We start from the raw sequence: 24,372 nt of genomic DNA, 5'->3' as shown, positions 1-24,372 counted from the left end.
CTTATAAAGAGCCTGGGCAGGGGATGAATGGAGGCTTGGGAAAGCAGAGCCCCGGCCACCTCTCAGGGGGGGACCAGGAGTCCACAGCCAGCGGGGGTGTGACGCGGGTACTGACAAGCAGCCCGGCTACCTCTGTTCTTCATTTTAATAACATTCTTGATTTGGGAGTCGGGAATCCCATCGGTTAAATTGCTTTGAAATAAGTACCACGCTGGTCCAGGCCAGAGCTGCCTTGAGTCTGTACAAGACCCACTGACAATCCTGTTCCCAGCTCGCCCCCCTCCGCCAACTCTTTCTAACAAGACTTTTTCTTGCTCATTTGCAGAGGGGAGCAGCATCCGCCCCCAGCGCCCCCACCGCGCCCACGTCGGACGTGTTAGAGATCGGGCTGCGGCACCGGAGAGCCGCCCCTTTCATCCCTAAACAGCCTGATTTCAGCCGCCCGGAGCTGCGTCTGCACGCAGCGCTGCAGCTGTCCGCGGGGACCCATCCGTCACAGCGCTTGGGCAGCTCTGACCTCAGGTGGCAGGAGGGAGGTGACACCTTTTTTTCTTGTTCCGCTACCTGCAACCTGGCCCAGCCCTGACACGCGAAAGCCCTCAGAAGGGACGGGCGCGGAAGGAAATTCGATCAGGCTCGGAGATCTGAGAGCCGGCGGAGAGTGGTATTGATGGCTGCAGATCGGGACCCTGAGCACGCGCCCCTTGAAAGGCCTGATCCTGGCAGAAGCTCAGATGCTCCCCCGAGAAGGCATCGGACAGCGGAGCCTGTTTCTGCAGGAGGAGGCGGGGGAGAGGGGGGCTGGAGGGGCCGGGGAGGGGGCATGGTGGGGCAGTGGTTACAAACCTGGGCTCTAGAGCTCCGGCTCTGCCCCTTACAGCACCGGCCAGTTACCCCACCTCTCTGAGCCTCAGTTTCCACATCTGTAAAATGGGGACCCCGGCAGCACCTCCCCCCTCGGTGACCCCCCGAGAGTAAGCTTGGGGCCTGGCACACCGTAGATGCTCAATCCACACCAGCCAAGGAGACGCACAGCCTCGGGACGCAGGCCGGCCAGGGCCACCCCTCCTCCCTCTCCCTCGGACCCTGCCCCAGGCCACACCCAGCCCCTCCTTCCAGAGGGCCCCTCTCCTCCCAAGCCTCCCGTCCCAGGGCACGTCCCCAAGCCTCGTTCATTCTCTCAAATGTTCCACTGAGCATCTCCATGTCAGGAGGAACATGGGGAGAGGCCTGGCTCAGGGGACCCCTCCCAGGCGGGAAGTAGGACTGGTCTGACGAGTGGCGTGTGGCCAGCGGGGCCGGCATCTGGGAAGGAATCCAGGGTGGCCCTGAGGAAGGGCCGGGTCCTGGGCCCTGCATTTCCCAAGGTGTGGTCGGGGAAAATCATGCCCCCCTCCGCTGCCCCGCGCCCCGGGCCCCGCTCCCCTCGCCCACGGATCAGCCCACCTCCCGGGACCTCAGCGAGAGGAATAAGTTACCGAGTGGCTGGCACTAGTGTTACCATCGTCATTGCTGTTCCTGTTCCCGCTATTAGGAAGTAGAAGTGGGGTCACCACGCTTCCAGGCACGGGCAGGACTCGAACCCCAGAAATGGGGACGGACGGGCAGAGTGGCCAAGACCGGCTGGGGTTGAGAGCTGACCACAACACATGCTCGGGGTAAGGCCTCCCTGCCCGGCAACACGCACATCCTTAACCCAACCCTAGGAGGCTGGTTCTGTGTCCCCTGGGCCCCCTCCTTGTTACAGGAGACAGAAGCTCGGAAACTGGCCAGAAGTCAGGTGGCCGTGAGTGGACAGTCTGAGCCACACCTCACCCCTCAGCCTGAGGCCAGGCTGGACACCCGGAGGCCAATGTCCTACCCACCACGTCCACGATCTCATCTGTCACTGGCCAGGGCCTCCCAAGCCTGCCCCCTTGCCTCCTTGCCAGGCCTCTCAAGGCAAGAGCTGACCTCTAAGCCACTGTCCTCGGCCCCTCTTTCCCTCTGCCCTCCGGGGCTGGGCGCCAGCAACAGGCAGGGCCCCTGCTGGGGCTCGGTCTGGGTGTATGATCAGAGGGGATGAGCGCACGTTTAAGGCCACCTGGGCCTCCCTGCCTTTCTCCTCCACCTGGGAAGGTATCTGCAGTCAGCTGCGAGGGGCAGACATCCCGCCGAGATGGCTGGAGTCCGCAGCAGTTCAGAGGCCACAGCATCGTTTGCTAACACGGGCGCTTTACCCTGAGTGGTAACGAAGCATGAATCACCCCTTGAAGACACATCCACGACGCATAGCTTTTAGACTTTTGGACCGTGATCCAGGGAAATGCAGTTTACATCATGACACATACACTCACAGCTGTTTGTATCTGAAACAAAAGCTTCCCGAAAGGATATTTGCCTTTAACATGAATAGGCACTAATATTTTCTAACCTGTTCTATTCTATTCCACTCTATTTGATTAAAAAAATAATGTTGATCACAACCCATTAAATTGATTTCTCCACCTGCCAACGGAGCACAACCCAGCCTTTGATGTTGCCGGCCTTTGCCATGGGCTGCCCTGATGCCTTGGTTCAAACGCTGAGTGACTGAGCATGCCGGGCACCGGCTGGGATCTCAGACTCGAAACCCTGGCCTTGCCCTCGAGCCGATCACAGTGCATCGTGGCCAGCAGAAGCGTGTTCCAAGTGAGCACCGGCACAGGTCATCCACGGGTCCTGCAAGGCTCCCAGGAGTATGTTTCCTCTGATTCAGAGGCTCAGGGTGAACTGCAGATGTGGCTTCAGATTTCTGGAAACCAGCTGGACTTCAGGGGACGCCGGACGGCAGGATGTCACCAACGAGAAGGCCTTCAGTTACAGAGCAAGGATCAGCCAGATAAGAAGAGGGAAGCGAGTAAAGGATTGATCCCCCTCCTCCACCCTGCCCACAGAACGGGGGTCCCCACTTAGGCAAAAAGTGGGGGAAAGGTAGGGAAACAGACTATTTATTTTAGGGCTAAAACATTCATCAGTCTGGCTCCTGGGGCCTTCTCCCTAGGGTTCCGGCTGCAAAGTGATTGATGTAGAAACGCTTCCGCGGCCTCTTGGGCAGGTGCCACGAGTGGGAAGACAGACGGGGTGCGTTTTCTTGGTGCGGATTCTCAGAAGCCAGCAGCCTGCTGCCCGGCGTCTTCCAAGTGCCGCTTCGCGAGGCTCTGCCAGGGGCGCGCTGGGCCCACACGGTCCTGCAGATGGTGCCGGGCGGTTTCAAAGGAAGGAGCGGCTGCACTGGGGCGGCGGCAGGAGGCGGGGGGGTGGGGGTGAGCAACAGAGCCGCTGACTCTCCCGTGTGTCAGACGGGCTCCCGGGGCCTGTCTCGTGCTCTGCAGGTCTGGTCTCCACCGGAGCCCCTTCCTCAGACGGGCCCTGTCCGACCTGCTGCTTGTTTGCCACGCGGCCCAGAGTGTGGAGTCTTCCCGAGTGTCGGGGCCCGGCTCTGTGGTCACCCCAGTGCCTTCAAGGACAGTCACAGCCCTCCCCGCCACAGCCCGGGAGGGAGCGGTTCGTGCCCTCATTTGGCAGATGAGAAGACTCAGGTTTGGAGAGGTGGGGCGACCTCTGCAGAATGGGGGTGCCTCAAGGTGGGGACCCACTGAGACCAGAAGAGGAGAGGCTGACGGTACACAAAGTCTGAGGGCAGCCGAGGGGTACCCCACGGCTGAGCGGGTGGACGTTGCTCCCCTACATCCATGAGCCCCCGTGGCCCTTATCATAGCTGAGCCAGACCGGCTCCAAAAAACACCCTGGGCTGGCACTCAGGAGACTCAAGTTCTAGCCAGACTCCAGCCAACAGGCAGTATGAGCATCTAAGTCTTGGCTTCTCTCCTCTGCAAAATGACAGGTTTGCTGCTCCAGACCCCGTAGGGTATGCCTGGACTCATGGGGGACTCTGGCCCTCAGAAAGTTCACAGCCCCAGGAGAGATGGATGCACAAGCCAGCAGTCTCAGGGCAGAGCAGCTCCCGACCTGACCCTTGTGCTTCCGTTTCCTCATCTGTAAAACGGGAATTATAACAGCTCCAACCCACGAGGATAAATGTGCTGGTTGATACGGGGCATCCCATAAGGGTAACAATTGTTGTTACATTTGTTGGCCGCTCAAAGGAGGATGAGCCACCTGCTGGGGTGGCTGGGAGGGTGTTCCTAGAGGGCTTCCTGGAGGAGGAGGTGCTCAGCTGAACTGCAGATGGAGCAGGGTCTTGGCAAGTGGTCAGAGGAGCTGAGGCGCAAGCGATAGAGGCGGGGTGGGTCCAAATGCTACGAGATGGGGAGGGTGTGTCTCTGCCGCCTGAGAAGGGTCCCCACGAGGCAGCACGTGAGATTTTCCCTCAACTCTGATGAAGCTGCTACAGAAACCAATTACAGGCAGAATCGTGTGGGTTGTGCAGCTGTGGCGTCCACCAGCTTCCCGGGCCTCCCGAGCAGGTGATTCCGTGAGGAGGGGTGGCGGGCTGTGGCAGAGGCGGACTCTTGTCTCTAAAGGGCAGAGAACTTGGACAGGCGAGCAAATGCAGCCCCTCAAAGGCGGCCCCTGGGGGAGACTCTGCCCGCTTTCCCGGGAGACAGTCACCCCTCAAATCCTTTCCAGACACCTCTGGATAGCAGGCCCACCCCAGCCCCGCTGCCTGGGCTTGCGGCAAGAGCACACTTCCTGGACTGAGGCCGAGCTGAGTTCAAATCCCGGCTCTGCGTCTCCTGGGCTGTGTGACCTCGCACGCGTCACAGACCTTTCTGAGCCTCAGTTTCCCTCTCTGTAAAAAGGCCCCACCAGCAACGCCTTCCTGACCCCTGCAGGATCACGGCAGAGACGCAATGAAGCAAAAGGTGTACGCTCGGTGGGGGGCGGGGGGGACGGAGCACAGTAGGTCTAACTTCCCTCCCCTTCAGAACCAGCTGCCAAGCCCAGAAGGAAGTGGGCCCACTCCTTGTTTTTGACTGCAAATGGTACCCCTGGGCCTGGCTCCCTGCCACGTTTCCCAGGCTTGGCAGTCGGTGCCTGCCGGTTCCTGGCAAACACCGCTCAGAGCTGCCATTTATCAGATGTTGAGGCACCGGGCCGAGCTCCACGTGCATCATCCCATCTACGTTCAAAGTTTGAGAAATCCAAATTGCTCTGGACAGAGGCAGCTTTTCTCCGACCTAATGGGTCAAGGACCAGAGGGGTGTTGTCACCAGTCGCCGTGGCCATTGTGAGCGTGTGCAGGGCTCCGAGGACTCCCCAGAGCAGTTCCGAGCCCGACAACAGCCTGGGGCACTGATGTCACGGCAGGTCCTCCTGCCACCACAGCCTGTGGGACACACAGGGAGAAGACAGCACCCCTGGTGGACTCCCAAGTCCCGCTACCCGGCACCCCCAGTGCATCCCGAAGCATGCTGGCTGGCGCTGGGGAGCTGTTCATCTCTCCTGAGCCTGGTCCCCCTGCTGGGCTGGGCTCTGCTCAGGTGGCGGCTTCCTTGATGAGAGAAGGATTTTCCTCCTACCTGGGGAGCTCAGGTAGGGCAGGAACGGGGCACGGTGGGAGGGGAGGGTTTCTCTCGCAGTGGAGCCAATTAGAGGCCTATCTGAGCCAGCCGACCCCGCAAGGCAGTACAATGCCTGGCAGAGGACGCAGGTTCGGGCCACTCGGCTCACGGCACTGGGGGAAGCTGGCTTTGCTGTGGATCCGCCTGGGGGCGCAGAGCAGAATCAGTCCTATCGCAGGTCCCCACTCTAGGAGGTGCTGAACTGGACCCGATTTCTGTGACCCCGGCTGGTGATGATGCAAAGATGAGGGCTTGGCAGTCAGGCCCAGTTTGCCGCACAGCGGAGGCGGATCTTGGTGGGGACAAGGCTGTGCCTCGGGGCCTCGGGGCAGGACAGCAGGGGACCCAGTCTGCTGATGCCGGGCTGGACCCTCCTTCCCACCATAAAACACACATGGGGCCCTGGGCATGGTCACCCTGTTCCCTAGGCTCTGAAAGGTGACCATGTGACATACAAGGGCCACCCCACTGGCTGGACGAGGAAGGAGATGCCCCAAGAGGGAATGTGATCTTTCCAGTCTCACAGGGCCGGGGAGATGAACTGGAAATGGCTGCTTCGTCCCATGCATCACCTTCCAAATGAGGGAATTAGGCCTCTGTTTTTACGAATTTTCTTCCCCTTTAAAAACACTGCTTGACTGTAAGATCCTGCAGGGTGGAGCCAGATTCCTCTGTTGGCAGGGAATCCCCAAGGCTCACGTGGACCCCTGATGTCCCTTCCCCCTTCCCCTGTTCCATCCCTACCGGTGAGCACCCTGTGGAGGAGTCTGACTGTTCCCACCATGAAGAGCACTACATTAACCCATTTAACAGATGAGAAAAGTGAGGATCCGAAAGGTGAAGTTACACTGCCAGAAGATGCCAACAGTCACCTGTCTGGCAAGTATTTAGGCAGCACAGATGGTGTGCAAGGACCATGCGGACCCCTGAGCTACAGTGGCCACCAGATGACAAGTCGCTGCCCTGCGGGGTGCAAGCCTGGCTGGGACATAGACGGGTAACACCTGGGCAGTGATTGCTTAGCCGCACCTGTGACAGGTACAAAAAGGGAGCATGAGGGGTAGACCCGGGAGGCCTTGTACCAAAGGACCTGGCCACCAAGCTGGGCCCCTTGCCCAGGGTTACAGGTCAGCAGGGGCCGGCCTTTCCTTCCTGCCTTCCCCCTTCTTTTCTGGGGCAGGGATGGGGTTGGGTGTATGTTAGGTTCAGGAGTGGCCTTGCTGATCAGCGTGACCCTCTGTGGCCTGCGTCACTGGGGTCGTTGGTGAGTGTAGAGCAGGGCTGGGGCTCAGCCAGGGCCAGTGGCCACATCAGCGGAAAGGCCACCTTGAGCCGTGAGTCCATCTGTCCCCAACCTCATTCCCACGTGGCGACACCCACGCCCTCAGCAAGGGTTCAGGGCCCAAGGAACTCATGCGCCCCCTCCACCCCTCAGCCCCACGTTTCTGGGTCATTCCCTCTGTGGGGAAATTCTGAGGGCAGCAGGAGCCCACTCTACCCCCCAGGTAAAAGCCCGATTCCTATTGTACCTGCAGAAGCCACTCGACCCAGGCCCTGCCTGCCTCTCCACCTGGCCCTGGCCCCGCGAGCGCCATACACCAGCAGAACGGAGCCACCGCGGTCCCAGAACAAGCCGTGCCACCTCCCTGCTGACCCCGCACGTGTTCCCTTTGCCTGGAACACCGTTCTCGCCTCACCCCCCCACCCCAGAGCTCCAAATTCCCAGTGCAGAAGCCTCTCTGGTAACCCCAGGTGGCGTGAGGGGCTCCACAGCCCTCACACAAGTCAGCTGATTCGCCCAGCTCCCCGCCCGGCCGGCAGCTTGCTGCGGAATCTTCTGGCCTGTGGTTGGCGCCCTGTGGTTGAATCCATGAATTGACAAGTGACACCGTGTGACAGTTCCACGGACTTGCGTAAGGCTGGGCTGCTTATTTGCTGGGTGGCCTTGAACAAATCTCTTGCCCTCTCTGAGGCTGCCCGGCTGGCCTCCAGGGGTTGGAGGAGGGCTGGCACAGTGCCAGGCAGGGCCGTGGTATATAAACTGTAAAGTGTCCCTAAGGGGGCAGGGATGCTGAGCCGCCTCCTCGCCCAGGCCGGCCGGCTCTCTGGGAAGCAGGCTCCGGTTGACATGTCCATCCCCAGGCATCCTGTCCACCGGCGTTGGCACTTGAGGCCCGGCAGTTTGGACATGGAGCCTAATGAGGATGGATGGTATCGGGGTCCAGAAAGGCGGCGGCCAGCTCCCTCCCAAGCAATTGGGTTTCCGAGCGATTCCGTGTGGCAGGGAGGTAAGCCTGACAGACGCCCAGAGGTATCTGGGACAAGATTGCTTCTGACGGAATCCCAAATGGATATTAACGTCTATCGGCCTCGCAAGCACTTCTCAGCTGAGAATGGCCTTTCTTCCAGGCCAGCTGATCCAGATGTCTGAGAGGGAGGGCTGAGCAGGCCGGCGCACCTCATTGACTCCCCTCTAATTGGCCCCGGAGCCCGGGCCCGAGGAATTACCCGCCTCCCGGCCCCAGTCCTGGTTGACTCCCCAGGAGATTGGCTTCAAGTCCACCGGAGTGGAAGATGCACGGCCCAGGTCGGCGTCTTGGTGTTTCATTTAGCCTGTCCTATCCCTTAACTCTGATTTCTGGGCTCTGGCTGGTGCATTGGAGCTGTTCTGCCCGCCGAGGGGCTCCCAGACACAAAGGCCATAACTCAGATGTTCCGAGTTAGGAAAACAAAAGCGCTTTTAGGCCCAGAATGTGAATCCGGTACACTTAAACTCTCTCCTCTGGAGCTTGAAGAGAGGTTTAGAGGTGTGTCTGTCTCGGGGTCCTCGGGGATTCTCACCGGCTCTCCCACCAGCTCCTAACAGCAGGCTCTGCCCCCCGAGAGCATCTGCTTGCCCCCTGCCCACCCGCCTCACTCGGGCCTCCCCGTCTCACCTCCTGCTTGGATGGTTTACGATGTCGCCCTCACCCTTGCATGCCACCATGCAGCCCCCAGGCATTTTTGCTTTGTGGCTACGTTCCCCCCAGCCCCGGCGAAGGCAGAGTTGAGCCATTGCGACAGAGGCCGTGGGAGACCAGTGGGCCGACCCTGCTCTAGAAGGGGCTTCCCAGCTGGCAGATCTGGAGACCCCTAGGTCTTCAAGCCATGGCCTCTGCCTCACCACCTCCACCCCTTTCTCCTGGCACTGGGGAGGTCTCAGGGCCACCTACGGCTGTCTCACCCCTGCCTTTCTATTGCTCCCACTTCCCTCCCAGGCAGGAACCAGAAGGCGCAGGAAATCACGACGGCTCCTTGCCAGGAGACCACCAGGGTCTCTGCTCACAGCAGCTGTGCTCCCCCTTTTATCTCCTGCACACGCACCATCTACTGAATAACAGAAAAAGTCAGCCCTTGAACTCACATTAGCAACAGTTCATTCCAGGACCCAACCCTAGCACCCCCGGCACAACTGCTCGGGGACGGGGTGGAGGCTCCAGCCTCAGGGAGTGGAAGGCGGCTCCATGGTCAGACCTCCACCCGAATGGAGCCCCAAGGGTCAGCTCATGACCTCCACTCGCCCCGTGCAAGCTCTGAATGTGGAGATCTTTGGTGAGGTTATGGGCAGGTTTGCGTGGCCGTGGCCGGGAGCACCCGGGCAGGGCCAGGCCAAGGGTGGAAGGCTGGGTGAGAAGCCTCTCAGAGCACCCCGGGTTCATGTGCAGGGTCACCCCAGGGTCTGCCCTGACCATCTGCAGGGCCCAAAGGAAGCGGGGCCTGGCCGAGCTGGCCACACAGCCCCGGAGACTCACCGTCCAGCCACCACCATCAGTGCGCATGTCACAGTAGACCTGGAAGCCGGCGGGGTCGTGTGTGGGGAAGACAGAGTAAACGCCGTCCTCCTGCTGTCCACTCAGGAGGACGTCCAGACAGTCGCGTGGCCGAGAGCCTGAGACAGGGAAGGCCGTCAGGGCACTGGGCCTGGCACCCGTGTCCCCCCGCCACAGCCCCCCGCGCCGTCCCCGGGTCTCTCTGACTTGTCTGTCCATCCAGCAATGTCAAGTGGGCTCCAGAGCACTGGCCTTGGGGTCAGACCGTGGTTCTGCCTCTCCCTGGGTGAATCTGGTGAGTGAGCACCCTCTCTGAGCCTCACTTTCCTCATCTGGAAAATGGGTACAATGAGCTCCGCCTCATCAGGCTGGGAGAGGGGTCAACAGGAGGGTGTAAGTAGGGCGCTCAGTGCTGCCCAGCAGCATGAAGTCCTCAGCATACAGCAGCAGTGTTTCCTTGTTAGTGGGGCAGGTGGGGGACAATGTGGGGATGAACCTGGGTACCCAGGTCACCCAAGGAAGGCAGCCCCACCCCACTCACCGTTGGCACAGCCCCGGGGCCGCGATCCCCTGGCAGGCACCCTCTGAAGGTCAGCCTTGACGTGGGGCCGGCCCAGCCCTCGGTCCCTCTGCAAGGCGTCCAGGACATCACTGACGGAGTTCACTAGGTGAGCCATGTGGCCTTGGCTCTCGGAGAGAAGCTGCGGAGCACAGGGTTCAGTGGAGCTCCGGGTGGGTGGAGCACAGGGATGGGTGGAGCTCCGGGTGGGTGGGCCTCTGGGAGGGTGGAGCACCGGGGTGGGTGGAGTGCCAGGGTGGCAGGGGCTCTGGTGGGCACACAGCCGCCCCAAAGGTGGAGATGGGCTCCTGGTGGGATGGCAGCCCCTACCCTACTCTGGCCCCCATCCGAGGCTGTCTCAGCCCCAGTGCTCAGAGGGCAGGGGCTCAGGTGGGAGGAGACAGAGTGGCTTCAGCAGACACCTGTGTCCCCGCTGCCCGCAGGCCCTGTTCTTCATCCATTTCTGTGCCTTCAGCCCAAGTGAGCTGACTAAAGGAGGCCCTGATGTTCAAAACCCCAACTCACCCACTGGCCAGTTACACAGCTGCGGGTGAGTGATTAACCAAGCCTCAAAACGGGGCTAACCTGGCCTCCTTGGCCCAAGTGCTATGGGGACCGGTGACAACGTGGGGAGTACCTAGCACAGCGTGGGGCCCACAGCAGGCACTCAGTACTCAGTACCTGGGTGCCCACCTCACTGCAAGGCACCTTCCAGGTTACAAAACACCTTCACCCAACGTCTCTTCTGACCCCCCAGCGAGGCTGTGAAGGCAGGGGTGATAGGTCTGCACTGGACAGGTGGGGCCCTGGGGACTGCACTCCCACCCATGCCCCATGGCTTTGACTTTCCAGGGCCCTCTGGTGTCCACCCCTTCACCTGCCCCCCCCCCCAGTGTTGCCAGGAGGGAGGGCTTGAGGCGTCATACGCTCGTTACAAAGGGGGAAACTGAGGCCCAGAAGGTGAGGTTCCCCAGGGCCGCCTGGCAGGAAAGGAACGCTATGGGACCCTGAGGAGGGGAGACAGGGTCACAGGCAGACTGCAGCCAGCGAGCGTGGAAGCATGCTGGGTCTTTACACACTGAATCCGTCACTTGCCAGATAATAATAGCTCGTTCGAAGAAGGAAAGCAGAAATATACAGTGCCGGCAGTTTACAAAATATGATTCTCGGCTTGTCTGGAAGCAAAGGCCCTGCAAAGCTTTTAGTTGCCCTGTCAGTTTCTCCTCTACTGAGCAGATGATTCAGTGGGGCTGCGGCCTTGGGGAGAGGCTCTGAGAAGGGCGGAGGGAGCATCGGGGCAGGGTGGTGGGTTTCTCCCTGGGCTCTATTGCAGGGTCCAGTAGACAGGCCCTGTTGGGGGCGCCCTGCAGAGGGATGCAGGCCGCCCCAGGGAGCAGGGGCAGGGGGCCACCCTGCAGGGTGTGGGCAGCAAAGATCACCGGGCGCACTAGTTAAGTCGAATCAGTACTACCCATCCTTCTGTGACAATGCAGACACGCTCGAGAAACTCAGGCATGGCTGGCTCTTGCTAACGGGCAAGGAAGACCTCAGTTTAAACCAGCAAATGATTAAAGTTGAAAATGTACATATAAACATGCCCCGAATTAATGGGGAAAGTCAGTCCCTGCTCGCTGAGCCGCACAGATGCATTAAAGAGGAATTGGCAGCTTTTAGAGGCAGTGAAATCGGAGTTGCTGCTTCCAGCACTTCTCAGTTGTTTAAACAAAGCACTTCGCCAGGCCGAGCCTCAGTCTGTCACTCCGTAGAATGGGGTAACGATCCCCACCTCCTAGGGCTATTGTGCTGCACAGCGCTTATTAACACCCGGTGTGGACCTCAAAAAAGGTTTTCAGTGGCGGTCCCCCATGGGCTGCAACTTCAGTTTACAAACAGTTTCCACCATCATAATAAAAGAGGTGCTGATGTGCAGACAGCCCCTCTCACGTGCCATACACCAGCCGAGCCCTGTACAGCCACGAGCTCCAGCATCCTATCAGGTATGGACTGTGCTATCCCTGTGTTACAGGTGAGGAGGCCCAGCCCAGGGAGGGCACCTGACATGCCCAGGGTCCCCGTGCGCATGTGCCGCCCGGTTGGGTGCTTGTTGAACTGTTGGGACCCTGGCGGGGTTTGGGGGTGAGGTCTAGGGACGTATCTTTTAACAAGCAGCTCTGGAGACTCTGGGCATTGCTTTGAAAAACCTGGGTCTGGGCTGATCAGCTAAGGGTCTGGGCAGCTTGTAGAAGGGGAACTATAGGAGCTATGGTGACCTAACTCTGCAAGACACATGGTCTCTGAAATCACCTGGAGTCTGTGGGAAATGAGTCAAATTAAACACTCTTGTGAGAAGTAAATATATCAGGTGAGCCAAGGCACTGCTGGGTCCCAGAAGAGCTGTTAGTCTCACAGGAGCAGCTCTAGGCCTCCGCACAGGTGGGCGGGTGGGAGACCCCGGGCCCCTCCCCCCAATCCTCCACCCCTGCCCTAAGGGTGAGCGTTTGCGGGCAGGCCTGGCTGACCAGAGGCTGAGCCATGTGGAGAGTGGGGTGGGGCACCAGAGCCCCCCAAACGTCTAGAGGTCTCCCCGAGCCCTGCTGATGAGGGCGGGGATGTTGCAGATGGAGGGGGGCGCAGCAGGAGGGCAGCTGAACGCCCCACCCAAGGATGGGGAAGCCGCCTTCCCATCAGTCACCCAGACAGGATGAGGAAGACTGTCATTTCTCCAGCTGCAGCCTTCAGAGGGAGGGAAAAGGCCCGTTGCTCTTGAGCTGCTGGGTGACCGAATGCCTGGTCATCTCGGGTGTCTGGAAGGGGCTGGGACCAATGGCAGCTGTGGGGCTCGCTTCCCAGTCCCTAAGTCACGGGGGGCATGAGATACAGGGCTGGAGGCTGGGCAGTGCTCCAGAGGCCAGATGCCAGGCCTGACTCTGGACAAATCACTGCCCCACTCTGGGCCTCAGTTTCCTCTTCTGGAAAATGGCAGAGAGCCAATGAGATGATCCTGAACCTCCGATCCTATGAAGGGGAAAGTTCTTGCTGGTGCTCCAGGCGTGGTCAGTGCTGGAAAGCCTTCACCCAAATCTACCTGGTGCTTGCTGGGACCTGGCTCGGCTCTGGGAGGGGGCGGGCGCGGGGGTGGGGTGGAGGTGGTGAGGACAGTCTACGGGTCTGGTTGAGCACCTCAACTGGTCCCTCCTTCCCTGGAAAGCTGTGGGCATCAAATGGCAGTGAACGGGGGATCTGGGGAGGGGGTGCAGCTCTCTCTGGCCACGTGGCACAACTGGGGCGAGGGCTTGCCACGGACCAGCCACATGACCTCGAACCTCCATTAGCCTGATGGAGGCCATGTCCTGCCTTGCCCGTGTCTCACCTGCACTGGAGCGCCTGGGAAGCCCCTCCAGCCCTGGATTTGACTCGACTGTTGGATGCCATGGATGCTACACAAATACCCAGGTCACCAGGAAGGCATTCAGGTAAAGGTTTGAATCCTGGCCACACCAGCTGTGTAGCCTCGGATGAGACTCTCACCTGCCTGAGCCTCATTGGCTAGTCCGTAGACGGGAATGGCCACAGCCCCTGGCCCCGGGGCACTTGGGGATTGAGTGATGCCGTGGGCCTCAGGCACCCAGCCGGGCCGGCGTGCCCCTGACTCCCGCCACCCCTGCCCAGACCCCGAGGCGCAGAGCCCACTCTTACCTGGATGAAGCGGCCCTGCTCGCTCTGCAGGGCGCTGAGCCCCTGGCCCAGCGTGCTGTGCCCCTTCCGCAGCCCCACGCACTCCGCCTGCAGCTCCGAGGCCCGCGCCAGCAGCCGGTGGAGCTGGTCAGCCAAGGTGTCCAGCAGTTCCCGCTCCTTTTGCCCCATCAGCCACGGCTCAGGCTGGCGCTGGCTCAGCACCTGCAGCACAGAGGCCTGGGCGCCCTCCAGGCGGGCGAAGCCTTCGGCGAGGTCAGGGCAGCGCGGGTCGATGAGGATGTTGAGGCGCGAGGCGTCGGCCCTGTCCACAGTGACCAGGGCGCTGTTGGCACCGGCTGGCCCGGTGCTGACGAGGGGCGGGGGCGCCGTGCCCGGCGCGTGGGCGTGGTTCAGGAAGAGCACGGCGCCGGTGATGGCCACGGCCAGCAGCACGGCCAGGGACAGCAGCACGGTGCACAGCGCGTACGTGCAGCTCGGCCGCTGTGGGCCAGCCCGAGGCACGTGGACACAGAGACAGAGGGACAGACGGGAGAGAGGGGGGGGCAGCATCAGGGGCAGACCGGGGCCTCCAGCTCTGCCCGGTGAGGAGGGCCCAGGCAGCCCTAGGACGGGACCTCTGGCCTTTGTGAGGCCTGGACGAGGCTCAGAGGGTCCCCTTCTTGGGGACGGGGGAAGGCAGTCACACAGAGATGAGAAACAGAGTCCCAGAGGGGAGACAGAGACAGGAACACACCAAAGATAGCAAGATGGAGAGAGCGAAAGTTGTAGCGAGACAAAGGTGGAGAGGATGACGAGAGAAACAGAGGCGGAGCTGGGGAGACCGATGGAGAGAGAGGCACCCTTCCCTCGCTGCCCCTGCCCTGGCCCATGTGGCCTGCCTGGGGTAGGCACATCTCCCCACGTGGAGCCCTCCTGGGTCTGGTAAGGGCGGGAGGTGGAGACTCCCACTCTGCAGCCAGAGGGGCTGGACTTGGGTCCCCAAGCTGTCATTTCCTGCAGAGTGACCTTGGGTGAGGGGCTTCACCCCCCTGAGCCTCGTTGTCCTCATCTGTAAAATGGGGGCAATAATGACATGCCCACCCCATATGCAGGTACCCGCTGTGCAGACTCAGGAAGAGAGCTGTAACGGTGACAGCAGGGATGCTACAAATCATTGCTCTGTCTCAGCGGAATGAGTGCCTTGGGGTCATGGGCGCCCGTCACTGAAGGTCCCTTTCAACCCAGAGCACCCACATCCCGAGTCCAGAGGCCGTTGCAGGCGCACAAGGCTGCCACGAGTCCCCAGGCAGAGGGTGGCCACCTGAGCATCTCCCCTCCCCTTTCTTCTCCTTCCTCCTCCTCCCCCACCTCTTCACAAAGCACCCCCTCCACCCCCCAGACCCAGCAGGGACTGAGAACAAAGGAAGCTGGAACCCAGTGCAGCTTGTAATTAAAGGAGGCACCGGGATGTACAGCAAATCCAGACCCGCTGGACCGAATCACGCGTGGCCCAAAGGGAGCTTGCAAAGCGATCACTGAGCATTTGACACATGGGGATACTGAGGCCCAGAGAGGGCCAGGAGCTTGCCCACAGTCACACAGCAGATTAGAAGCAGAGCTCAGACTGGACCCTCAGCCTCCTGCCTCCTCCCCAGGGCCAGGCATCTCCTACCACTGAGTTTCCCCACATTTTCAACTTTCTGAATCCGAGACTCATCTTTAAATGGGTTAGTATATTAAAGCACTTGGAGCTGTGCCAGTCATGCTGTGTTTACGCAATAAATATTAGCGGCTTTTATTATCTCATGATCAATGTGCACAGAGCATCTGGAGGTGTTGGGTTTTTTATTTTTCACCCAAAGTGCTATTTCTGTGTCACTGATGCTAGGGTGTACATTCCCTCTTTTATTTTTTTCCCTTCACATTTTAACATCTCCGACGTTTCGGGGGAATCTTACAATTGTAATTGACAACTTTCCTTCTTTCTTGGTGATATATAAAATAGTCTATTACGGGCTTCCCTGGTGGCGCAGTGGTTGAGAGTCCGCCTGCCGATGCAGGGGACACGGGTTCGTGCCCCGGTCCGGGAAGATCCCACGTGCCGCGGAGCGGCTGGGCCCGTGAGCCATGGCCGCTGAGCCTGCGCGTCCGGAGCCTGTGCTCCGCAGCGGGAGAGGCCACAACAGTGAGAGGCCCATGTACCGCAAAACAAACAAACAAAAAAACAATAAAATAGCCTCTTACATCCTGCGTTTTACTATGAGAAAATATGGTAGAGCAAACAGCTTCTTTTCCATACATTCAAATTCTACAAGTAACTCCTGAATCTCCCACTTGGCACCAGAGGAGGATGAGGGCAGGGGTCTGTGTTGTTGGCAAGATGAGGGAGAGGATTCCTTAGCCTGTGGCTGCAGTGATGGGATTCAACACTCCATCCCTACCCTCTCCACCCCTGCCCAGGCCCCGGGGACACATCCAGCCTGGGCTCCCCACACCTACGCGATTTACTCCAGCCAGACCCTAAGGTGTCAGCTCCCCTCCGTCAGCTCTGCACAGGCTGCTCCCTCAGCCCGAGACATCTGCTTCCTCTGCTTCTCTTCCACCGACCTAAACCTGATCTCTTCCTTCAGGGCTCAGCTGGATGTCACCTCTCCCAGGACTGTTTCCTCAGCCCTTCTCTCGGTATGGGTGGGGCTCTCCCTCGGTGTTCCCACAGCCCTCCCTCCCCCCACGGTGGCATTTACCAATACGGTCATCACCTTTGACTTCGTTCATTCACTCAAACACTCGTTCAATATTCCTGGGTGTCCCCATGAGCCAGGCTCCAAGCCAGTCCCTGAGGAGGACAATCAGTGAAAATCATCCCAGCCCTGCCCTGAGGGAACTCATGTCCTGTGGACTATGATTCTTACCCTCTTTGGGGGCACAGATCCCCTTGGGAATTTGGGAATTTGATGAAAGCTGTGGATACAAGGAAATCTGGGACTTGGGGGCCCGCAATGCCCAGGTCCAGGAAACCTGCCCTGGACCATGAGCCCCTCCACCCCACAAAAGGCACAGAGCGGCTGGTTGTTGGACTGATGGAGGGACAAGCAGATGGACTGGGTCATTTCCCTGTGATCCTGCTGGCTTGGGGAGGAGGCAAAGGCCCTGGGACCTACGGTGCTTGGCAGGGCAGAGGCCATAACCTCCTCGCTGAGCCCTGTGCCCACCTGGGATGGCCTGGCATAGAATGAAGGCCACCTCCAGGCCGCCCCATCCCTGTCACTGCAGGTCAACACGTTCCACACGGGCAGGCACTGCCTTATCACCGCTAATCTTTGAGTGCGTACTGGGTTCCTGACCCTGAAACCTCCAATACCCCCCTGCTGTGGTTGGATTCATTTTGCAGATGGGAAAACTGAAGCTCAGAGAAGACCCTTGCCCAAGGTCACATGGGAGGCAAGCGGTAGAGCCAGCATTTGAACCCAGGCCCGGGTGACTCTGGAATCGCCCATCTGTGCCGAGACTGCTTGCTGAGCCATCTGACCCCATTCCTACCTCTGCCAGAAGTGTGACTGGGGTTTGAGAGACAAACCCTGTGTCAGCAAGTAAGTCCCCGTCAGGCCCCTCCCGGAGTCCGCTGGGAGACACCTTGCCCCGAGCCGCTCTGAGCGACGTCCTCCACCGAAGAGCATGAAGGTCCCCAGCTGGCGAGGCAGAGTGGCCAGCCTCGTCCCTCCCGTGTCCCGGGATCCCAGCCCTCTCGGCATCTGCTTCCACCCAGGCCCTTGGTCCCTGGCGGGAAGACAGAGGGCGCAAAGGAGGGGAGGGGCTGGAGAAGGCTACAAGGTGTCCCCTGAGGGGCAGGGGGATGACGAGCCTGGAGATGAAACAGGCCGCTCAGCAGAGGAGAATTAGTCTTCAGAGATCACCTTAAACATGAAGTGCTGTTCGCTTTTATAGGCTGCCGCTTACGTGCCTTGCAAAGAAATCTGCCCGAGATGATAAAGGGGGCTTCGGGCGTGAGCAGCCCAGCGGAGCACGCGGGGGTCTGGCGCTTACTCATCAGCCCTTGGCTGGGGCAGAGTGGGTGCCCACACCCCTGGGATCTGCGGGAGGCGGGAGGATGCACACAGGGCCCCCGCCTCTCAGGGGCAAGGTGCCTGGAGATCAGGAAGGTATCCCAGGTGGTGAGCCTCAGAGGAACAAGGGTCTGAGACCCGCTGCTGGCACTAAACACCTGTGTGAGCTCCCGGCTGGAGGGATGTGGCTTCGTCTCCTGTGTGACCCCCAGTGCTGGCCCACGGTCCAAGGCTGCCCGGGAAGCCCCAGCCAAGGGGAGGACAAGATGGGCTCGTGCCAGGGGGGGTGGGGGGCAGGAAGCCCTAGGGCTGCCTCGGTTGAGGGGTGGTGTCCGTCCCAGCTGCCTCCTCGGAGTTCCCAGCCTGCAGAGGTGGCCACGGGGTCTGGCGGAGGCCAGGAGAGCTCTGGGGGACGGGGCTCACGGCCACCGTGCTCCGCCCAGCCCGCACCCCCGGTTCTTCCTTGTTTTTTAAGGAAGCTGGGTCGTGGTCCCCTCGGTAGGCTGAGACTACACTCCTTGAACCACAGTGGGAAGAAGAAAGTCTCCCCACTGGGGGAGGCCAGGCAAGGCTGCTCCCAGCCCCCCATCTCCTAGGCACACCCCAGCCACTGGCAGCATGGCTGTTCATCGTGGCAGAAACACGCTGTGGGGCTTTGGATTGGGAAAACCAAGGGGGATGAGGTGTGTGCTCTGGGCCCAGCAGGGACTCAGAGCTGCACATGGGCTCATGGATCATGCAGGGGGCGGGCAGCCCAGCCCCTGCCCAGCCTAGAGCCCCTGGGGGAGTCTTGCTCGCCTCTCCCCAGGAGCCCACATCTGCTCCCACGGCCAGGCAAATGACTCCTGACCTGGGCTGGACTCTGATCCCCTGAGCCTGGCAGAAGGGGGATCCCAGAGACCCCTTAAAATGTTCTGCTCAAAATTCTGGGGTCCCAAGGACTTGGGAAGAGGGCTCGCTGGCTTGTTCTATGAGCCCTGAGGAAGAGTGCCCTGTCCTGCCTCTGTTTTTTTTTTTTTTTTTAATAAATTCATTTATTTTATTTATTTAATTTTGGCTGTGTTGAGTCTTCGTTGTGGTGCGTGGGCTTCTCATTGCGGTGGCTTCTCTTGTTGTGGAGCACGGGCTCTAGGCACGTGTGCTCAGTAGTTGTGGCACATGGGCTTAGCTGCTCCACGGCATGTGGGATCTTCCCGGACCAGGGCTCGAACCCGTGTCCCTTACCTTGGCAGGCGGATTCCTAACCACTGCACCACCAGGGAAGCCCTGTCCTGCCACTTAATGTGACCTATGCTGAGGGCCATCTGAAGCCTCAGGCCACCGGGAAGGCCCCGGGGGGAGTGGCCAGAGGTGTTCTAGGGGACAAAGAGAAGGGTGTGGGAGCTGCTCACATCGCCCCCTCCTGGAGGCTCCAAGCCCCCCAGGCTCTGTCACTCCCCAGATAGCACTCAGCTCCGTGTCCGTTTCAGATGAGGGAAGGTCTCCAGATGTTTCTTGTGAGGGTCTTGCTCACCCTCCCCACCCCCCACAGCTCCAGGCCTCCAGCCCACGGAGCCCCAAACCAGGCTCGCTCCACCCCAAACCTGAGCCCTCCTGAGATCCCCACCCGGGGATGGCACCAGCCTCCCCAGCCGCCCCCTCCCAAACCTCCCTGGGCTCCCCTCCCTCACCCCCCGCACTCAGCCAGCACCTGGCTCTGTCCACTGCACCTCCTCTAATCCTCTGGTCCCCTCTGTCCCCATGCCCCCAGCCCTGCCCTGGTCCAAGCCCCGTCATCTGCTTCTACATCACCACAACCATCTCCCCGTTAGCCTCCTTGCCTCCTCCCGGCCCCGCCAACCAATTCCCCACCCGGCGGCCAGGGACGCTCCTGATAGCAAAGAGACCAGGATACTCGTGCGCAGACCCCTCCAGGGCTGCGGAGGCCCAGGAGCAGGTCCCACCCCACCTCCCCAATACCAGCCTCAGCTATTGCTGCCCTCCTCCAGCCTCCGCCTGGTGGTTCTCTGCACCTGCCTGGCTTCTGTCATTTCCCCCAACACACCTTGGTGTCCCTGGAGCACAGATTTGGCAAATGCTGTTCAGCTTAAGCATCACCTCCCCGGGGAAGTGGTCTCTGCACTCCCACCCCTGGCCTCCCCGGCCTCCTGGCCTCCCCATCACAGCCACACCACTGGGCTAGCGGGTGAGCTCCGTGGGGCAGCCCGTGGCCAGAGGAGGGGCCCAGGAAATAGAAGGAGAAGGAAGGAGTCCTTGACTTGTAGCCCGTTCTTCACTTACTTCACCCTCGTTCTCTCTCAACCCAGGCACAGTGACCTCAACCCAAACCCCAAGCAACAAGACAACAGAGGCGTGTTTTGTTTTCTTTATAGTGCCCATCGTGGTTTGTAATAATCCCACGATGTGTTTGTTCCTCCCATGAGACTCTAAGCTCCCAAGGCACAGGTTCACACCTACATCTCCTAGATGAGGTAAGGACTCTATAAAATATAGTCACTGAGTGAATTAAATGCGGCAGGGTTTAGGTTAGACATCAAGAAGAACTTCCCAATGAGATTTTTTTTTTCCTTTCTGGAATGTTTGTTTTTTTTTTTTTTTTTGCGGTACGCGGGCCTCTCACTGCTGTGGCCTCTCCCGTTGCGGAGCACAGGCTCCGGACGCGCAGGTTCAGCGGCCATGGCTCACGGGCCCAGCTGCTCCGTGGCATGTGGGATCATCCCGGACAGGGGCACGAACCCATGTCCCCTGCATCGGCAGGCGGACTCTCAACCACTGTGCCACCAGGGAAGCCCTGGAATGTTTTTTAAAGTTTTGAAAATATCAGGAGACAAGGCCTGGGATAGTTCAGAGGTCGACCTCCCTGTGGAGTGGCTTGACTCAGGGACTGCTCAGAAAAAAGCCCTCCCTTCCCCGCAACACGGGGAGAAGGTTACAGGGTGACTTCCAGCCCCACACTCCAAGACTAGGAGAATCGTGTCTATTTCTAGATCCTTTTATCTGAGCAACTCCAAACTCCTGGCAAATATTCCACCGTAATCTCCTGCCCTAAGGCTGTGAGAGCCCCTTTATTCTGCAAGGGGAGAAGGGAAGTTCTAACGAAGTTGGCACCTTGTCCAACGTCACCCAGCAAATGAGGGGCTGAGGCCAGACAGGCCTGGGACAGAGCTGGCCCAAGGCTGTCCCTGAAACAGCAACACTTGGATGCAGGCCCTTCAATGGCAGTGGGTGCTGCGCATGCCCTGGGACCATGCACTGGGCGCTGGAGCCCTCTCCTTGGGAATTACATAATGTGCCTGAGTGGGCTGAGCCAAGGGCAGCCAGCGCCTCTCCCTGCATCTTCCCAATAAGGCTCATCGGCCATCCTGGAGGACCCAGGTTCAAGTCCTGGCTGCGGCTCTCTTAGCCTCAGTTTCCTCATCTGTCAAATGGGTTGATCGTTCCTGCTGCCAACCTCCCAGGGTGGTTTGACTAAGAAAGGAGAGATCTGCAAATGAACCCAGCTGGCACTCAGAGTGTGGCATTGGCATCTTTTCTGGAGGAAGTGCCCTGTTAAAGAACCTCAGCCAGGCCCTTCTGGAGGGAACTGGGTGGTCAAGTTGCTTTCCCTGGTGGGCAAAGGGGAGATCGGGACACTGACAGCCTGTAAAAAGGGACAGGCTGCTTTGAGAGAGACCCTCCTCAAGGGTGTACAGTGCTTTACAGTTTGCAAAGCACACCAGTATTTCACTCGGCCCTCGTTAACAGCCCTTGTGAAGTGAGGAGGAAGCAGGGATTGCTCTTCCCATTTTGCAGATGGTAAAGCCCAGACTCAGAGAGGGGGAATAACTTACCCAGAGTCACACAGCATGTCAATAGTCAAGATGAAACTATTGGAGAAGCAAAGGAGGAGAGAAGGCCAGGCCCAAGGGAACCAGGGCAGGTGAGGTTCTCTCTTCCAACAGTGGGCACAGGAAAGGCCTTGTCTCGTATCTGAAGCTTCAGGCAAGCCTGGAGCTGGTATAGGACAGCCTGTCTATATGCTGGATCACCAAAGGAGTGGAGTGGGGAAGTGGTGCTTGATATTGACCCAGGCCTCTAGGACCACAAGCCCTCAGCAGCCTCCAATGCCAAGGGGCAGACAGCTGGGCTCTGGCCTGGTGTCAGCTGGAATATATTTTCCAGGAAGCAGCAAAGAAGCTGGGGCCTGCCCAGGAGGCCTTAAAGCCACATTTCAAATAGATCCCCCAGAAGCCACCTCCCCTTGAGACACATCAGCACTTGCTGGCTCCTCTCCCACAGTTCCTCCTGGCAGGGTTTCATGCAGTTCAATTCAGCAAATATCCCTCAGCTCCCAACCTGAGCTGCATGGAAGGACAGGAGACTGGACTCAGGGGGAGACCCCAGGATGGGGGCCCAGAAGGAGTGCATGTCCACAGGGAGCTCCTGATGGAATAGGGACTCAAGGCTAGGGAACATGGCGGGGAGAGATAAAGACAGCTGAGCAGCACAGGTTAAATGCTGCTGGGACTTCAAGGCAGAGACACCAGGCATCAGGGAGGGCTTCCTGGAGGAGGTGGCATCTGAGTAGGTTTTGAAGTATATGTAGGGTTTTCCTGAGTGAAGTGTGTGTGTGTGTGTGTGTGTGTGTGTGTTTGGGGGAAGATGAGACAGCAAAGGTTTGGAAATGGGCAGTCTGGTGTGGGGCCAGAGGCTGGCAAAGGACAAGATGACAAGCAACCAGTACCCGTAAGGAAACTAACGGGAAGGGAGAGCGGGCCAGGCTGGAGATGGCTTGAACAAGTGGAGGAGGTAAGACTGCTCTTGCTAAGCTGGGAGAAAGTCAGATCCCAGCAGGAGAGGACTTTTGTCTGGGGCTGGCTTGGGTGTGCACCTGATTTAACAGAGGAATAGACCAGCCCGGGAAGGCATTGGGAGAGGCTTGGGGTCAGACCTGGCTTTGAATCTTTGCTCTCCTGCTAACATGCTGTGTGACTTGGGTGCCTGCCTCAACCTCTCTGAGCCACCATCCCTCTGTGACGTGGGCATGTGCATCCCTGCCTAAGCCCCCAGGCTGCTGCAGAAAGTGAGATTGTGCAGACAGTCGGGAAAGGGCTTTGCAAAGTGTGGAGGCATGCTACGGCAGTGTCACTGCAGACAGAACGCGCAGGCTGCCGCTCCTGGGAGTGAGGGGCCGCCAAGGCCCGCCCCTGCCACCCCCTTCCTGCCACTGCAAACAAGAACTGTTCCTTCCCCAATGACATCTGTCTGGGAGAAATTTGAAATTTAAAACGGGCAGCTCCATTATTTCCTCTCCTTGCCGAGCGGACTCCTCATCTCGCCTGCCTGCCCCAGTCCCTCGGCAGCCCAGCCTGGGGCAGCCTCAGGGCTGCCCCTCCACTCAGCTTCCCATCTCCAGCCCCCTCTCTGGCCAGCCCTGGAGCTCTGCCCTCACCCCTTTCCAGGGCACAGCCCTGGGCACCCTCCACTGCCCCTGAAAAGGCAGCAAGAAGGGTGGAATGAACAGACCTGGAGCCCAAGGATCCAGGTTCAAATCCCAGCAGAGCTGCGTAGCCTCGGGCAGAAGCAACCCTCGCTGAGTCTTACTTTCCTTGTCTTAAAGCTGGAGAATCACAGTATCCAGTGTTCTTACAAGAGGCAGATATTTATTGATTCTCTACTGTATGGGGTCGGGGGTAGGCTGGCTAAAGTGTGAGGATTCTGAGGAGATGGGGGTGATGGGGTGCATGCCAGGCGCCTAGCACAGGGGGTGCCCAAGGTGAATACTTAGTAAGTGGTTCAAATGCCCATTGTAGAGGTGAGGAAATGGAGACTCACACTTAAGGGCCGGTGACACTGTAAAGTCCATAGGTCCCCTACTGCCTCTGCGCAGATGTGCACCTGAGTCCGTTGTGGAGCAAGGGGGCTTCTGCAGGGGTGCCGCCCCCATCCGCAGCCCGAATCCCAAGTTCAAGCCTCCTATGGAGGAGGAGGAGAGGAGGGTGCCCGCCCCAACCCGGGCCTGTCGAGCCTCACGGGGGTACGCCCCAAACTCCAGCCCGGGTGCCCAGCCCGCCGGCCAGAGAGGCCACCGCCTCGCCCACCGCCCCATGTCCCCACGATCCGGGCCGCGCGTACCTGCGGCTTGTCGCGCGGCCGGTCCTCAAGTTGGGAAGCGCCGCCCACGGTCTTCCACCGGTCGTTGACCATCTTCCCGCAGGACTGGCGGGGACGCCGGGCGAGGCGCGCCGCTGCGGAGCGCAAAGGCGCCGACGTGGGCGCGGGCTCGGACGAGGGGCGCGTTCTGCTCGCCGGCTTCCCGCCTCGGTGCCCAGCGCCGGGGCGGCCCGTGCCAGCGGGCGTGCGTGTGCGGGTGTGCGAGTGTGTGTGCCTGCCGGCGTGTGCGCGGGTGTGTGCGGGCGACAGCGGGAGCGGAAGCGCGAGAGCCGCCGGCCGCCAGCCGCCTGCCCGCCGCCAGCCGCCTGCCCGCCGCTCGCGCTGCGCGCCGTCCCCGCTCCCGCCTCCCGCGCCTCCCCCTGCGCGCTCCTCTCCCTCCTCCCTCCTCCCTTCCTCCTTCTCAATCTCCGTGTGTCTTTTTTGTCTCGTACTCTCTTTGCCTTTTACTGCTCCCCCGGTCTCCCTCTGACACACACGCACACACTGCGGACGGCGATAAACTCCACCTCCCCAAAGCCTAATTAAGAGGAGGCAGACCGGCCCAGACCCTCGGGCCCAGCCCGGAG

The 24,372-nt window shown here is 59.8% G+C and overlaps 1 protein-coding gene across 1 annotated transcript in view; it reads right to left on the bottom strand.

The window, feature by feature from the left end:
* Window positions 1-23,839, bottom strand: part of FIBCD1 (fibrinogen C domain containing 1) — a 30,868-nt gene extending 7,029 nt beyond the window's left edge. Inside the window, exons 1-4 of the mRNA XM_060101505.1 lie at window positions 23,768-23,839; window positions 13,611-14,090; window positions 9,897-10,056; window positions 9,338-9,474 (exon numbers count right to left, since the gene is read on the bottom strand). Coding sequence (XP_059957488.1) covers window positions 9,338-9,474; window positions 9,897-10,056; window positions 13,611-14,090; window positions 23,768-23,839 — 849 coding nt within the window. The remainder of the gene's footprint in view (window positions 1-9,337; window positions 9,475-9,896; window positions 10,057-13,610; window positions 14,091-23,767) is intronic.
* Between the last annotated feature and the right edge of the window lie 533 nt (window positions 23,840-24,372).

The sequence above is a fragment of the Mesoplodon densirostris genome, chromosome 6 (assembly GCF_025265405.1).
Source record: "Mesoplodon densirostris isolate mMesDen1 chromosome 6, mMesDen1 primary haplotype, whole genome shotgun sequence".
NCBI classification, from domain to species: Eukaryota; Metazoa; Chordata; class Mammalia; order Artiodactyla; family Ziphiidae; genus Mesoplodon; species Mesoplodon densirostris.
The sequence above is the reverse complement of the archived record's forward strand: the minus strand, read 5'-3'. Positions and strand labels throughout refer to the sequence as shown.